The sequence below is a fragment of the Phocoena phocoena genome, chromosome 4 (genome assembly GCF_963924675.1).
Source record: "Phocoena phocoena chromosome 4, mPhoPho1.1, whole genome shotgun sequence".
Taxonomy (NCBI): Eukaryota; Metazoa; Chordata; class Mammalia; order Artiodactyla; family Phocoenidae; genus Phocoena; species Phocoena phocoena.
This window is the reverse complement of record NC_089222.1, coordinates 41,268,326-41,284,445: the sequence shown is the minus strand read 5'-3', so window position 1 is coordinate 41,284,445 and position 16,120 is coordinate 41,268,326. Positions and strand designations below refer to the sequence as shown.

At 42.5% G+C, this 16,120-nt stretch overlaps 1 protein-coding gene across 12 annotated transcripts in view; it reads right to left on the bottom strand.

The window, feature by feature from the left end:
* Positions 1–427: 427 nt before the first annotated feature.
* The window catches only part of SCHIP1 (schwannomin interacting protein 1), a 125,704-nt gene continuing 110,011 nt past the window's right edge, over positions 428–16,120 (bottom strand). For 9 of the 12 annotated variants that reach the window (XM_065876828.1, XM_065876829.1, XM_065876830.1 and 6 more), the window contains 5 exons: positions 9,723–9,840; positions 8,549–8,746; positions 7,456–7,579; positions 4,979–5,072; positions 428–1,070 (listed from right to left, as the gene is read on the bottom strand). In XM_065876828.1, the coding sequence (XP_065732900.1) occupies positions 1,019–1,070; positions 4,979–5,072; positions 7,456–7,579; positions 8,549–8,746; positions 9,723–9,840 (586 nt within the window). In that variant the 3' untranslated portion in view covers positions 428–1,018. The remainder of the gene's footprint in view (positions 1,071–4,978; positions 5,073–7,455; positions 7,580–8,548; positions 8,747–9,722; positions 9,841–16,120) is intronic. The other 3 variants (XM_065876831.1, XM_065876840.1, XM_065876832.1) reach the window with 2 other exon arrangements.

The window sequence follows — 16,120 nt, the reverse complement described above, 5'->3', positions numbered from 1 at the left end:
GTGAAAAATGGCACCAACTGGCCTTGGGAAAAGTGTAAATGCAGGTATCATCCGGTCACGTGGCAAATTTGGGCAACGCAATTTGGATGCAGTCATTGGCTCTGACAAAACCAGCAGCTATTAAATAATAAAGTATTGAAATTCCAGACTGATAACTTTCAGCAGTAACAGTGCTGGCTCTGATGTGCCTGATGTTGTCATCTTTGGATCACACACACACACACACACACACACACACACACACACACACACACACTCTCCCATACTCTCCACGATCTTCTTGGCGATTCCCTGCATTTCTTGTTCTCCGGAGCCCTTTGTTTCTTCACCGATAGAAGCTTCCCGGTGGGGATTTCAGTTGAGGAAGAGTGAAGACGGAAGAAGTACAGCCAGTGTAGGGCTTGCTAGTGAGCAAAAAGACATATCCTATGAAACAAAGTTTTCATTTTTATTTTACATATTTATACATAAAACTTTTAAGGAACCCTCTGAATCCAACAGAATGTTAATAGCACATCTAAAAATGAACTTCAGGTAGTCAACATTCACAAAATGTTGAAAACTGATTAAAATATACATATTACAGAGACCTACAACTTCACTACGAGGCAGGCATGTATTTTTTGACTTGGATAGCACCGTCATTTACAGTTCTTCTTTAAAACTACAGTGAAGAATGAAAGCAGTCAAATGGTAAAATACTGCTCCAACTCAGAATCTCTAAACAAATAAAAATAAAGTTAAAACTACCCTCTTTGATTAACCATGATTTGGGATGGTGTAAGTACTGTACATTTTTTGTAACAATATTTTATTAAAATGCCTGATATTTAGTGGCACAGTAAAAAAATGAAAATAAATTAAGAAGCAAAGGCCAATCACTGGACGTTAAGCTTCAGACATTATCGATGACTAACACTGATATTTGTTTGTTTCTATGCCACCTTTAGCAACAGCATTTTTACAACCACAGAAGCAAAATAAATTCTAGCTTGTCCTCTGGTTGGATGGCTTCTTTTCACTTTGCAGGCATTTTCTCGGCCATGTGCTTCTGCTGACTCTCAGCGTGTCTGTAAAATGAATAATACAATTATTTAGTGCTAAGGAGAAAGCCAAACTGCTTTCCCATCAACAGCTAAGACATCCTCCAAACGGAGGCTCGGAGTTACTCATAGTGAAATCAAGAGACTCAAGAAACGGTACTTCATTCAAATGGATTTGCCCTCTTCCAAGTTTTATATTCTATGTACGATTCCTTTTATTTAGTAAGCCACTGGATTAACCTGAGACATGTAGATGTCATATTCCTTTGAGAAGAAAAGTGCCGTGTTTAAAAATGAAAAGGGAAAAGTAACTAGGATAATTTATTCAACAAATGTTTAATATGTGCCTTCTCTGTGCTCCTGGTGCTGGGGATTCGGTGGTGAGCAGACAATGATCTTTGTTCTCATGGAGTATATATTGTAATGGAAAGAGACAAGAAAGGAACAGACAGCAAGCAAGGAGATAGCAGATAGAAGATCAGGTGCTAAGGAAAAAGTCAAAACAAGGTGTTGTGATAGAAAGTAACTGCATGACTACTTTATCCAAACACGCACATAGATGCAAATCTAGGTATTAACAAGGCTCTTGTTAATAATACAATAGTTCAATTTTATTCTTACAAAGGCTAATGTCTTCCAAACAAACGGTAGGCCTTTGTGGTTGTCAAGATTTCCCCCATTTGCATATTTTTTCCCCCTCCGTTAGTCCCAAGGGCAGTCCCAAGGGCATGATCACGGCAGTGAGGGGGCGACAGGGCGGGGTGAGTCTTACTCATCAAGGCCTATTACGGCCTGTGAGCCCAAAGTTGGGCTAACCAGCAGCTGGCCAGTGGAGACGAGGTGGGAGGAATGGCTAAGCTGGTTACATCACTCGATCGGGCACTAAGTAAATGTCTTCTCAGGGAGTGGCAGGGTCTGAAGGCTGCAAGAAACAAATGTTTTGAAGGAGGATCTTAGGAAATTATAAATCTGGCAAGAGAAAAGCATCTAAGGGTGTGGTTTTCAGCTGTCATCAAAGGTCCAGGGGCAGTTTCTGGGTGCTGCCTAGCCTTCGGTAGTCAGTGACATCAAGTTTAAACTCACTGGTATGCAGAATGTCTCCCATCTGTGTTACAGGGCAAATACATTCAGAAACAGAGAAGTGACAGCAGCGTCCCTGCCACACGCAGCAGCCCACAAAGAATATTCTGATATTTATTTACCAACAAAGGGACTCAGGAAAAAGACATCAATAGCATCCTATTCCTAAAAAAGAAATTATGCCTTCTAGCAGACCATCTTTTTTTTTTTTTTAACATTTTCATAAAGTAGCTCATGGGCCTCACTTGAACAAATTCAGCTCAAGAAATATTTTGATGCCCAGGGACTAAGATTCCATGGTAGCTAATTAAAGTGTAGTTCTTATAGCAGTTTTAAAATATGTATCTGTGTGTGTGTGTGTGTGTGTGTGTGTGTGTGCATACAAACAACAAGGGGTTTTCTGAGACAGAAGGAAAGAACAGGCAGGCAAGAGCTTCAGAAAATACTGAAAGCTGGGTGTTATTTTGAGACATACATACAAGGGTGAATTTCATTAAATTGTAAACAAAGGAGGGAAAGGGTTTCCGTCCATAAAACCAAAAGGTTCTTGTCAACTATTTATAAAGTCTTTACTAGGATTTATTTCACTCAAGCCCCACAAGGACTTCTTTTTATCAACAATCCCTATTGAGGACCTACTACGTACTTGGCAGGCCCTGTATTAGGTTCTGAGGACACAGCAATGAATGAAAATAGTGTTGTCTCTGCTTTCAGGGGGCTTATAGCCAGGTTGGTTGTAAACCATATAACACAATAGGATTAGCCTCTACTTGGGAGGGATGCCATGCTGCCAGGAGCACAGAGGGCCCTACATCGGTCTTGGGGGATCAGGGAGCACTTCTCCAAAGAGGTATCTAAACCCAGGGTTTTCAAATTAGGCTGTGCATTGGAATCATCTGGAAAGATTTAAAAACTCCTCATGCACAGGTTACTTCACAGAATAATTAAATCAGAAGCTCTGGGAGTGAGACCCAGACATCAGTATTTTAAAAGCTCCCCAGATGGTTCCAATGGGCGACCAAAATTGAGAACCACCGATCTGAACTGGCACCTGAATGGTAGGAGCTGCACAGGTAAAGGGAATAGGTGAACAGGGCTTCCCAGCGGCCAAGCGCTTGGCCTTCTGGGATCTGGCTGCAAAACTCTGGCACTTCTACCTTTAAGGAAGTTTAAGTATCCTTAGATCCCTCCATGAGCAAAATTATATTTCTGCAGCCAGGAATGGGCATAGAAACTTCTCCCCACCTGCTCTAATTTAAAGGGTTCCTCCAGTACCTTTAAATTAGTGACTCCTCTCCTTTGAACCCCATGGTTCTGCCCACCCTGTCTCCCATGATCACACCATCTGAAGGGATAAGCAAAATTCACTGCAAACCTAAGTAACAGCCTAACATTCTGAGAGAAGGGAGGAGCCTCTGAATGTCGTCTTAGCAACGAGGGGTGCCAACGCTGCTCTGAGGGGCAGAGAAACGGTCTCTGTTATCATAGGCAAGCCACAGAATTGACGAAAGAGTCTATATATTTTTCAGAAGATGCATGTCCTGGTTGTATATTTCACTACTGATTTCCCATAATCGTAATCCCTATATGCAAAGTTGTTAGCGTAGCAAAAAGGCAGGTGTCTTACAATTGTTGGTGCAGTGCCCGAATACAGCTGTAGGGGGCAATAATAGTATTTGAGTGTTACTATACTTCACATGAAGGCAAATATGCTAAGAAGGTATGAGAAGACCTTCTGGGTTTTTTTGTTTTCGTTTTTTTGTTAGGGGTGAGGCAATATAACATCCAAAGCGTACAAAACAGAGCGCTGCCCACAGGGCTTTAAAAACGAACTTAAACATAGTTCCGCAGCATTTACTTTGCTACCCAAGCTATTTTTATAACACTGCATTTAGAAAAATATTTTACCCAGTGTTACACATTGAGAAGTGGTCCCTGTGGTGAGTGCTGAGAGCATTTTCACTACATATGTTTTCCAACTTCTCCTGGATGGCTCTGGATCATGTGGTTAATTCCTTATGTTACCGTGACAAGCAGTTTTCTTTCTCTCCTTGGGAGCTTCTACTCTCTGAATACCATTTCTGGGATTAATAATAACTGTTGCCTTGTGGTTTAAAGACTTCCTATAAACTGTCTCGGAAAAGGCGGCATCGTAAATACAGTATAGGATCATAGGAATGCTCACGGTATTTCACATACTTTATATATTTATGGTGAGAGGCTTTTCCACAAGGAAAACTATGAAGAAATGCAAGATCTTGACCAGCATTAGCCTAGTTTCCCTATGCCCCAGGGAAGGAAGCATTCTTTACCTCTTTACAGACAGGCGCTCGGAACCAGGCCCAGCTAGAAACTCAAGTCTTGGAGTCTCCCCATGGTGAGAGCAATCTGGTGGCGCTGGTGCTGTGGAAAGATGCCAGTGTCCTTGCCTTCCGGGCATGGCAGATGCGATCAAGAGTCAGGTCATATAACAGCAAGTGCCACTTGGTGGCACCCACCACGTGCTGGAATCGTGCCAGCATGGAATGGCTTAGGGATGACTCTCAAGGGGACAGTCCTTCAGGATAATGTCCTTAGGCCACAATTGCTGACCTGATTTAAGTGGGGGTGGATGAAGTTCTAATGCACTTACAATCCATCACTAGGGGAGGATGGTTGTGAAGAAGCCATGCATTTGGATGGGAGCAGTTTTGGCCGCTTCCCCTCCATCTAAACAGCTGACACCAGCAGAGATTAGGCGAGTTACTGATGGAAGTAAGGAAAGAAGTTCTCTAGAGCTCGCTCTTGCCTTAATTCTTAGACTTCCAACCATCCCAGGCTTCCTTCCTTCTTTGCAAAGATGAGGCACCACTGACCTGGTCAGGTCCTCGATGTCCACCAGCATGGCGTCTTGCTCTGTGTGCAGCTCATCTCGTATGAGGAGCAGCTGGACCAACTCTTCATTCAAGCCTGGGGCAAAGAAACGAAAGCATTTAGGAACAGATAAGATTGCATCTAAGTCAGGATGTGAAACCCCTTATGCACCATTATGTACGTACGATAGATACATACACATGTACAAACAGCTAAACATAGCAGGAGACTATTTTTGCTAAAATGTAGAGTTCCTACATTAGCTTCTCACAAGCCCAGGAGAGGTCACCAATCTGAGAGCACGACTAGCTTGCATACTTATAGAAGTGTTGACAGAAAAGGAGTACAAAGTATATCCAATTACATTCACATTAGCGTGGGAAAAGAAATTGTTAGCTGTTAGGAAAACAGCTTGTTAGAAGAAGCGGAATTTTGTTTTCAAGAAATGTGAACGCGGAAGTCTGGGGCACGTTCAGTTTTCCACCGTTCATCTTCAGGGTGCTCCTGCCACACGGAGAGCTGGGGGGGCCACTGCACCCGACAAGAGCCCCATCAGACCCCCCGCTGGGGAGGAAGGCGCCTTGAGGATGCTCAAAGGCTCCCCGGGGTCGAGGCGAGGAGCCTACGTGCAGGTTGTTCTAGGAAACAGTAATATCTAAAGCTGTGGGAGAACCAGATGTGTAAGACCTGAAGAAACAACCCCTGAGTTCTCTGGACAATGGGTGCTGAGGAAAGTATTCTTTAGGATTTCTACTGGGCATAAAATAGATGGAAACATAACTAGTCTTCCTGAAATCAGTGTACTGGGTTTAATTTGGCTTCTGCCATTGAAAAATATAAACAAGCAGGGGGCTCTCTCTTGCTTTTTCCCCCCTCACATCAGCTAAGAGTGAAAGCTTCTAGGTCTGCACATGTGGACATATAAGGGATAGCATTCATTTAGCAAGAGCTCTGGGCCCAGAAATCAAAGAAAGGAAGGGGGTATTCAGCGAGGTCCTCCTTGGAAATGTTTTCAGAGATCCTGACCTCAAATGATGCATTTGTCTGCCTTTAGTTCAGATTAGTTTTCAATTTAAAAAAGGACCAAAAAAAGTCATACAAAGAGGTCTAAAACTCCATCTCCTCCTGAAAAGGACTAGCTGGCAATGTTATTATTTAAAAGTCTAAGAAGGATGTTTCAGTGGTAAAAGATCAGAAAGCCTTTTAAGTCCTTAATTCCTAGTAATTTACGCTCAACTAAAATTAAAATGTAGTAGAATTTTTTAAAAGCCTGTGAATCTGTGGTTCCCTAATTAAAATGTTAAATCCTTTCTCTTGATTTTAAAATGCTGAAGGTATTAACTTGTCACTGAATACATCCAATTTTATTTTTTCTAGTGGGTTCTTAGGGTAGCTTTTTATACTAGTACTCAGTAGGGTGCCTGCATAGTGCGTGGGAATGTCTTTTCTGTATGAAGTTTTAAATTTTTTATTATGGACATTTTCAAAGGGATACAAGAGTAAAGAGAATTGTTTAAGGAATCCCCCTGCCCCATGCATCCAGCCAGCTTCAACAGTTATCAACTCATAGCCAGTCTTGAACTCATCTATCTCCTCTTCTCCCACTAGATCATTTGAAAGGGAATTTCAGACATCATATTATTTCATCAGTAAATGCTTCAGTATGTGTCTCTAAAGACAGGTCTCTTTTTTAAAAAAATTGAACATAACCACAATACCTTTATTGTACCTGAATAAGTAAATACATCTAGTTGGTTTGCATTTGGTTGGCATGTCTCTTAGGTGGTTTTAATCTATCAGCCTACAGACTTTATGGACTTGTATGTTCCAGAGGCTGGAGGGCTCGTGAGTTCACCTGGGCTAAGCATGCTGTCCCAGTGAGCGAGCTCTCTCATTGGTCCAGCACCTGCCCTTCCCTGCGTAACCAATCACTTCGAGTGAATGCCACTCACTGACCACCCGCCCTGCACACTTCCTGTGGAGGCCCTTCTTCATTCTGGGGGGAAAAGGCCCACGCTTTCTCACCCTACAATTTTCACATATCGGTCACATATACTTTCACCACCTGGAGTCCCACAGCATAAGTCGAATAGAATTTGATGACCTAAAATGAATGTACGTGCAAGTAAAGCTGAGCGTATGACTGTATAATAAATGACTTGTAACTACTAAATTATATTCTACAAACAGGCGTTGGGAGCCAACTATATGCCAGGCACTGTGCTGGGAGCTGGGGATTTCAGATGAATAAAAGGGATCCCTAACCTCTGTGAACCTTGAAAAAGTCTTAAAGTTTCTCAACATTTTACAGTTAAAAAAAAAACAAAAAAAGAGAGCGCTGTGATTCTCTTCTTTTCCTTGCAAGTACACAGGAGGACCCCAATGAAACGTACCAAGGAGCTGAACCCAGGAAATAGTACTATCCATCCTATGATATTTTACACTTAATATCCCATTTTCCAGAGCATCTTACACTTACTTTCTATCTGGGAATGGAGATCATTGACTATCACTTGTAGCTGCCCAATAGTCATGTCTCTCAGGTCAGTGGGCTTTAAACTTCTTTTCATCAAGCATTCACTTATATGAGGCATGTGTGGCAGCTGAAGACAGAAAGGGAAGAAATGGAGGGGTGAGCTGCAAGCACACTGAACGTACGACCCAGTTTTCTCCTAAAAGACCCACCTTCATTCACCCACTTCAGGTTCCTTGCTTAAAAGCTCTCCCCATCTGACTTTCCCAACGTGAGGCCCTCCATATATGCACATCATCTGAAACGCTATTGGCATCAGAATGGGACACTACTCAAATCAAAAGCTTTTGGACTGGTCTACAGCTGAGAGTCAATTATTACATCCACAAATGAATTACCAGGGAGCTCAAGTAATGTCAATGACATGGATAAAATTAATAATATCAGCTACTTATTAACTTATAGCATGCTACAAGCACTGTGCTAAGTGCTTTGACTACTTTTTCCACAATCGTGCTCTGACACAGCTATTATTATTATACCCATTGTATAGATGAGAAAACTGAGACGTGTCCAGAGCCCCACAGTAGGTCAACGGCAGAGCTAGTCTTAAGCTCCAAAGCCCAGGGCTCTCATCCACTCTGCCATACTGTCTTCATTGAAAAGGGGGGAACATGAGCTAAAGCAATAGTGAGTTTGCCATAGCAATGGGTTCTTAAACTGAGACTGCTTTAAAGGAATTAAAATATTCCCATGACAGCTAATACTGCCCCTAAGAAACACAGTAGATATGATTAAACTGAGATTGCTTTAAAGGAATTAAAATATTCCCATGACAGCTAATACTGCCCCTAAGAAACACAGTAGATATGAATCAAGAGCAAAGTTCACTTTTGTGAGTGAAATCTGTTGCGTGTGTATCCTTCAGTGATACAGTAGGAAGGAAAAAGAAACAGACTTAAATGTTTCTCAATGACAGTACGTTTTACACACTGCCTTGTAAAAACCCAAGTTTGCATAACTCTGGGAAAGGACTGGGACAGCCTCAACCATTTGCAGCCACCAAACACTCGTTTGCATTTCAGCGTTCGCTGCTTACAAGATCAGCGACGGGAGACTTCTTCCTGTTCTGTTTTTCCACTTCTACTTGCATTTTGGCCATTGGTTTGGCCATGGCAAGGGCCATTTTGGCTTCGGCTTGTAATTTCTTTTGCCTTGTGAGGAAATCCATGTCATCCAGGGATTCGGATTCTTCTTCAGTAGTGTCTCTATCGGAATAGGAAGAACTCTGTTTGCTCTGTGAAGGGAAAAAGAGCAGCCCTGAGCTTTGCGTGCCGGGTACCATCTTTGGAGATGAGCTACAGTCTTCCCTGAGCCCTCTCTCAAAGCAGCCAAGAGTCCCCTCCATCAGGGGACTCAACTCTTGATTTGATTTGTACCCATCGCAAGTAACATTTTAAAAGCTACTTTATTTCCTCAGTCAGTGATAGACTCTGATTTTAGCATAAAACGTAACATAATTAATAACAGGGAGAATATATATTTGCAACAAACTTGAGACATTTCTTTGATTCTTACTCTCAAACCTTTCTTGAAGTGAACAAACACAGCAAAATATTTAACCCAGAGCTAAGGCGGTGCGTTGCTCCCTGGAGCGGACAGGATCTCAGATATCCTACGAAGTTCTGACGCGGCATTGCACTCAACAACCAACACGGTTTCCTATTAGTTAGTCTTTGGTAAGAAAGGCGATAGACCTCCCAGAGAGGAAAGAAATCCAGCAACAAGCACCCAGGATCATCAAGCCATCTTTTGTAACACGTGTGCAAGGAAGAGTAACCAGTGTTTAACCCACATTACCTTGCTGGCTTCTCTGAGCAACAGCTATGTGCTACCATTCCCACCCCTGCCTGGACCCCATCCCCTGCCTTTTAAAATGTGTCCCATTGTTAGTCTGTGCTCATATTTCTAAGCCCAGTGGGGAAGGATTGGTATATAGTGTATTTTCTTTTATAATTTTTAGGGCCTATGTGATTTCTCTTATGATTTAGTATGAAAGTTGTCGCTAACTTTAACAGAGCTTATGTATCCTTCTTGGATCACAATTTTACTTTTTCAATCACTGTCAAATTTTAGGAGCATGCCATGTCAAGAAATGTCATGAGACACTGCTTTTTTAACCTCTGACATGTTTGTTTCTGACTAACAACAGAAAAGAAGCTAAATGACCAGGAAAGCACACTCTGAGCCTCAGCGGCAGCTTTGGGACTCACCATGGGAGACAAGGGGGTGTCCAAGCTCGTTTCGGTCTTGCTGTCATCGGCATCGCTGTCCTTATCGCTGCCGCTGTCGTTGACAAAGCATATCTGCAGGTTCATCCCACTCTGCAGGCTGGGCAGAAGGAAACAGGACACTAATTCCTTTCAGCTATTTGTTATCTGGTAGCAACCGAAAGAACTGCCTGATTTTGCTAAAGAAAGTAGTTTAATGTGTTCTTCACAGGGAGCAATGAGTGAGCAAATATTACTCCCAACTCATAAATGATAACTTTTACTAGAAGATAAGAAAGATAACTTGATAAGCTGATAAATGATAAGATGATAACTTTTAACTCATACTGTATTCGCTTTTTTTCCCACACACAAATTCACACTGGGAGAAAAGTAATTTCAGGCTACATGATAGCACCCAGCACAACATCAAACACAGAGTTGGTACACAATAAAAACGCATTGAGACACTGAGTTTACATTTTTTGTCGATGAAGAGGAATGGGTCCTCAGCCAAATAAGGCTGCTTGGTATCATCTAGTGTCCTGCCCCACGGGGACAATCCAATGATGCTCATTAGATACAGCATCCCGGGGCCAGAGCTCTCCGAAGAAAGACTCCTTTTTATTCCCAAATAAGGTCGTCTGAAGGAAAATTTTATTTGAGGCGGTTGTCAAAAGCCAGCCAAGGGAGCCCATTTATGTCATTAAGAAAAAAACACACCAGAGGTTCACCCTCGAGAAACTTAAGGAAGCATCCAGCTTAGTCAGAAAAGCAGAATGTTGGAACACAAGGCTCTACAGACTGCCTTGCGTACAGAGCCTCAGAGGCAGAGATGTCTTGGGAGCTCATTATGTTTGTGGCGAATCTGGGAAGCTCCAGAGGGATGTTGCCGGGAATGTGGTCACAAAGGGCCAGCCGGCTGTGTATCTGCTATACACGCAACCAGGCTGTGGATCCAACTCTGTGTCCTAACCTTCATCTGAAGTCGAACACATTTCATTGTTGTTTGACAACAAAGTGTTTTTTCAAGAAGCACTTTCTTAGCATCCCTAGTAGCCCCAGTCTGTAGGTTTAGAGAAAGAAAAGGAAGAAGGAAACCGCTAAGCAGCAAGGGGTCATAAGGAGGCTCCTGTCAGCCAGGTTTAGGACAGGGGACACCAGATCTGCTCTGGCGTCATTATTGTCACAGTGAGAAATGCAAAGAGCAACTCGTCTGATAGCTGACATTCTCATTTGCTTTTTTTTATTATTCAAATGGGTAGGGATTCTCTGCATAAATTGCTCAAATGCCTCATTTAAAGCACTTTGATTGAAAACAATACAGAACTCAGAAAAAGAAAATGTACTGATTGTTAACACAGGCACCATCATTGTTATGGGTATGTACCGCCACCTATTGTTAACTTCTAATTACTGAAAGTCCCAGCTTATTTTCCCCAGGAGAGAAACGCAGCCTTTCCCTCTGTAGGTCCAGTTCCATTCCCCCACTACCCTCCCGGTGCAGGCAAGCAGACCCAGGCCTAGGGCTGGCCGCAGAAAGCCACAGGTTCTGCTGTGATCAGCTCAGGGTGCTTGGAATCAGTAGGACTTAGGTTTGAATCCTTACTTCTTTCCCAAGGCACATTACTTTATGAACCTCAGTTTCCTCATCTGTAAAATAGGGTGAATAATTCAGTGGTTTGTAGAAAGGATGAAAAGACCTCAGAGATGGGCACAGGGCAGGTGCTCTGTACCTGTTCATTATCCTCCTTTCTCTACTTCCTGAAAGCCTAGACAAAAACACCCACAGAATTTTAAAGGTGATGTGGCTTTGTAAAGGGACCCCTGCAGTCACCTACTTGAATACCTGGCCTGGTCACAGCAATTCCTGATGAACAACTGACTCACTGGGGGGTCCCGAGCTGACTTTCACTGTTAGGCAGCTTGAATATTTATTGAGCTGGAATTTGTCTCCTTTTAACTTTCTATCATTAGAATATATATGTTTTTTTTTTCCTGGAGAAATATAATACGTTCAGGTTACCCTTTGATCCCATATAAATTAAGTTTTAAAATTTATTGTCTGTAGTTGGTAAAAAAAAAAAACCCAAATCAACCCATTTTTAACAATAAAACTCAAGATACATGGATCGGACAACAGTGGAAATTTAAAAAGTGCAAATTAAAAACAGACATTTTGAAGTCATATTTTAAAATAAAAAAGACATTTTAAATTAAACCTAATTCGAATCAAGGATTATGTAGTATTTCCTATTTATTGAATAACTAAAGTCTTGAAAAGAAGACACTATATACACAGATTATAAAAATATAAAATAACACATGATACCACTGCAAAATAAGGTTTAAAACATCCAAAGATATATATTTTCCTTATGAAGAAAGTCTGATCGTAAATTCTGTTGTTCTGCCCCCAAATTGACCTTTGTGCTAAGGATCAACTCAGACCTAAATCAACTACCCCATGCAGTGTTTCTAACTCAGGAAAGGCCAAGAAAAAAGAAAAGGGAAGGATTCAGTAGTCGGAGTGAAATGAAAAAACACCTCAGGTAGAAATTCAGAAAATCGCCTTAGTAACACATTATCACCGTGGGAAACTGAGCAGAGCTTCTTACAGGGTGAGCCTTATAATTCCTTATAGCGGTAATCACCAAGAGTGTTACTCTCAGGAAAAGGAAATTATATGATATTACAGCTAATAGTTCAGCGGGGATTTTAGTACAGACATCTTAAAACGGACTCAGGTTTCAAGAAGGATTTGTTTGCCTTTAGCCTTTAAGAGGGTTTAAGATGAAGGCGGCCTTGGGGAAACTCGACCACAGCTCCCAAGCAGCGGCCAGTGCTGAGGGGCCTCTGTGCCACTGGGTCCAGGAACGATAACCCCTGTTCCTGGCCCCTTCCCATCCCGGGGAGGCATGGCTGTTCTGAGGCTCTCCCTCCAGCCACTCGGAGCCCCGGTCCCTCACACTGCGGTGTCTCGCCTATAACCAGGCTATGCAGTCTGGCGAAATCCCAGCAGCCGGGGGCTAATTTGCTTGGAGCTCTCAAGCACCGTCTGAGGTGAAAACAAAACACTAACCTCTTCTTGTTAATTAGTGATATAATTTAAGGTATCCAATTCAGGGTTACTTGATGTTTGGAATGGCGTTCGGCAGAGGGCTATGAGCAAAAGGCTGCTTGATGTCTTCCTTGCCTGTGGATTTGATTACTGGAAGGTCTGCGTCCTGGTCACCCCGGAAACCTCTTCTCCTTACGCCATGAAAAACCACACTGCAGCCCAGAGTTACTGACAGGGAGCCGAGGGTATGGGGAGGGGGCTGTCATGGATGGAGAAGGCTCAGAAACGTGAAGAGATAAGAGACTAAGTGTGCTTCCTGGACATCTCAGTGTGAGTGAACGTGGCTTTCTGAGCGACAGTTCCTGTTGGCCAGGATCGGGAAAGCATTTAGTTGATAGGCTGTTCAGCACCAGTGTCCACTTGGCATTTACAGTGAGGAAAACTTACTTAGAAAACACATGTGCTGACCTCCAACTACTGTCAGCAGGGATATTATGAAAATATGCTCGGAATTGAGAGAATGATGGAGATGGAAAGATCTTAACTACTAAGAGGATATCTCAAAGACCTAGCTACCTGGTGATATGATTTGGTATAAAGACAATACCTTTTTCAAAATACAGGGACAAGACCAGTTTACTCCGTGGGAGAAGTGATGGGATGGTCTTAAAGTTTGCTGTGACCTGTAGTGGGGCAGCGGCATTGGATATCTGGCCTTTGTCCTTGGCCTTGGGTTGCGGTGACTGGGAGTGGCCTGGTCTGACGGCCAGCTCCGAATCCCAGAACCATTTGGTGTTTTCTGATTTTTAAAACAGGAATCTCCCAGCACTAGCTTAGACCGCCAGCATCCACAGAGGAATGCTGAAGATTCTTTGGTTCTATCCCCTGCACCACGCCTTAGTTAATTTCACTTGAACGGTTACAGTGAATTTGAGTTTAAAAGTGTGTTCACTTCATTCTCTCCTTGGGCTGTACAACCACCTGTGGATTCCAGGCAAGGCAGCGGTTACTCAAAGAAGTCAGATAACTTGCCCCAGATCTGTGACAGCCTGATTATTAAAATGGTCCCAATTCTTCCCCTCTCTCTATCTGGTCCCCCTATAGTAAGACTGCGGGTTCTCCATCAAGAGGTGGAGTCTATTTCCGGACCCCTGGGCTGGCCTCCTGACTTGCCTTGGCCAACAGAATGCAGAGGAAGTGACAGTATTCCGGTTCCGAGCGCCTCCATCCGCCCACCCCCCCACTCCCCGCTGCCCCAGGGAACTGTGCCGCTGCCCGCAGAACAAGTCCAGCTCAGCCTGCTGGCAGAGGAGGGACTTCGTAGCACAGAACTCAATCGGCCGTTGTCCCAACTGAAGCCCCAGGCACCTGACGGAGCTCAGCCAAGAGCAAGCAGTAGCGGTACCTCGCCAATCCATAGCCAATCAATCATAGACACACGAGTAAGCCCCATGGGAACCCAGCTCTGATCAGCGGCAGAAATCAGTGCTTATCATCGGATGCCACTGATGTGGGTGGGTTTTTTTACACATCACCACCATGGCAACAGATAAATGGTACAAGATCACAAAGCAAGAGACTATAGGCTGGGCCTCTGGTTTTTGAATCCAGTGGCCTTTCCCCCATACTGCACTGCACTTAACCTTAGGTTTGGATTTATTAGGTCTTGCCTGTGATGACAATATAATTTTAAGCACACAATGCCTCCTGTAGTTGCTTATAACTTCAAGGCAATCGTATGGTTTCCTTAAGAAACAGAGAGGAAACTCTGAAATGCCTATGGATTTCAAACATGCATTGCTCATCTTCTGTCCAAAACCAGTGTGGCTGTGAGAGCCTCTGGCCCTGCCATGCCATTCATTACCCAGTATTCCCAACTAGTTTGTGGCTGGGCTGTTAAAATATATTATTTCTATTTATTTTAATGAATCTCCAATGCATTATTCAAAGGCTTTCTACATAATGAATATTACCACCCATTATCTTTTCCTGTTTCATGAGAATTTCAAAGGGGACGGAATATAAAATGTGGATTGTAATTACCCAAGGGTAGCTGTAAACACATTTCATTTTTCTGAGGATTTGTCGTGAAGAAAGAACGTGGGAACAATTGAGGTTTGGGTAAGTTCTAGATGTACTGCGTGTGTGACGGTGTGTCTACAGAATGTGCTGAGGTGGGTTAAAATGAGGTGCTACTATTCCTTAATAAATTGTGAAATACCTTTCCCATTTCCCAAACCTTGCTCCTTACTCTTCTTTTCCCTACTGACTGTTTTGTATTGACATTTACCATGAAAGTTACAGAATTACTATTGAAAAAAAAAAAGGAAAGGCAAAGTTTCTACTTCCCAATATTTGTTATTGTGAAAATATACTGCTATTTCTTATTTTACTTTAGTGGGATTGTGTTAACTTTCTTTTGCTAAAGAGTGTGCAACGCATGGGATGATAATTTGACTTTTTAAAAATTTTAAAATTGAAGTATAGTTGCTGTACAATGTTGTATAAGTTACAGGTGTACAATATGGTAATTCTCAATTTTTAAAGATTATACTCCATTTATAGTTATTATAAAATATTGGCTCTATTCCCTGTGTTGTACAATATATCCTTGTAGCTTATTTTATACCTAATAGTTTGTACCTCTTACTCCACTACCCCTATGTTGCCCCTCCTGCTTCCGTTTCCCCACAGCCATCTCTCCTAGGTGCCAAAGGTGGTAACCACTAGTTTGTTCTCTATATCTGTGAGTCTGCTTCTTTTTTGTTATATTCACTAGTTTGCCGTATTTTTTAAGATTCCACATATAAGTCATATCATACAGTATTTGTCTTTCTCTGTCTGACTTATTTCACGTAGCATAATGTCCTCCAAGTCCATCCATGTTGCTGCAAATGGCAAAATTTCATTCCTTTTTATGGCTGAGCTGACTTTTTAAAAAAGAGTGATATTCACATAGGTGCAAACACTGCTGGTCTAACATATATGATCATACACACAGAAGTACTATAAATGATTTTTACAACTATATTAGAAAGAAAGGGGATGTTTAACTGTTCATTTGTTTGTTCATTTGATGATCAGGCAATAACATCTCTGCAAACCCCACGGCACCGACTGGCCAGTGCTGAGCTGATGCCTCCCCTTTGGCCAGGGCACACGCTTTCTAGTTCACTACAGTCCCACCTATTGCCTTTTATCTGGGCTACTTCATTCCTTTATGTTTCTTGCTGGCCCCTGAAGGCATGTTACAGTTCACGACCCCTATATTAAGTGGATGCATAGTAGTAGTTGATCCAGGGACAGAAATCAGGTCTTCTAACAGGTACCAAATGCTTGG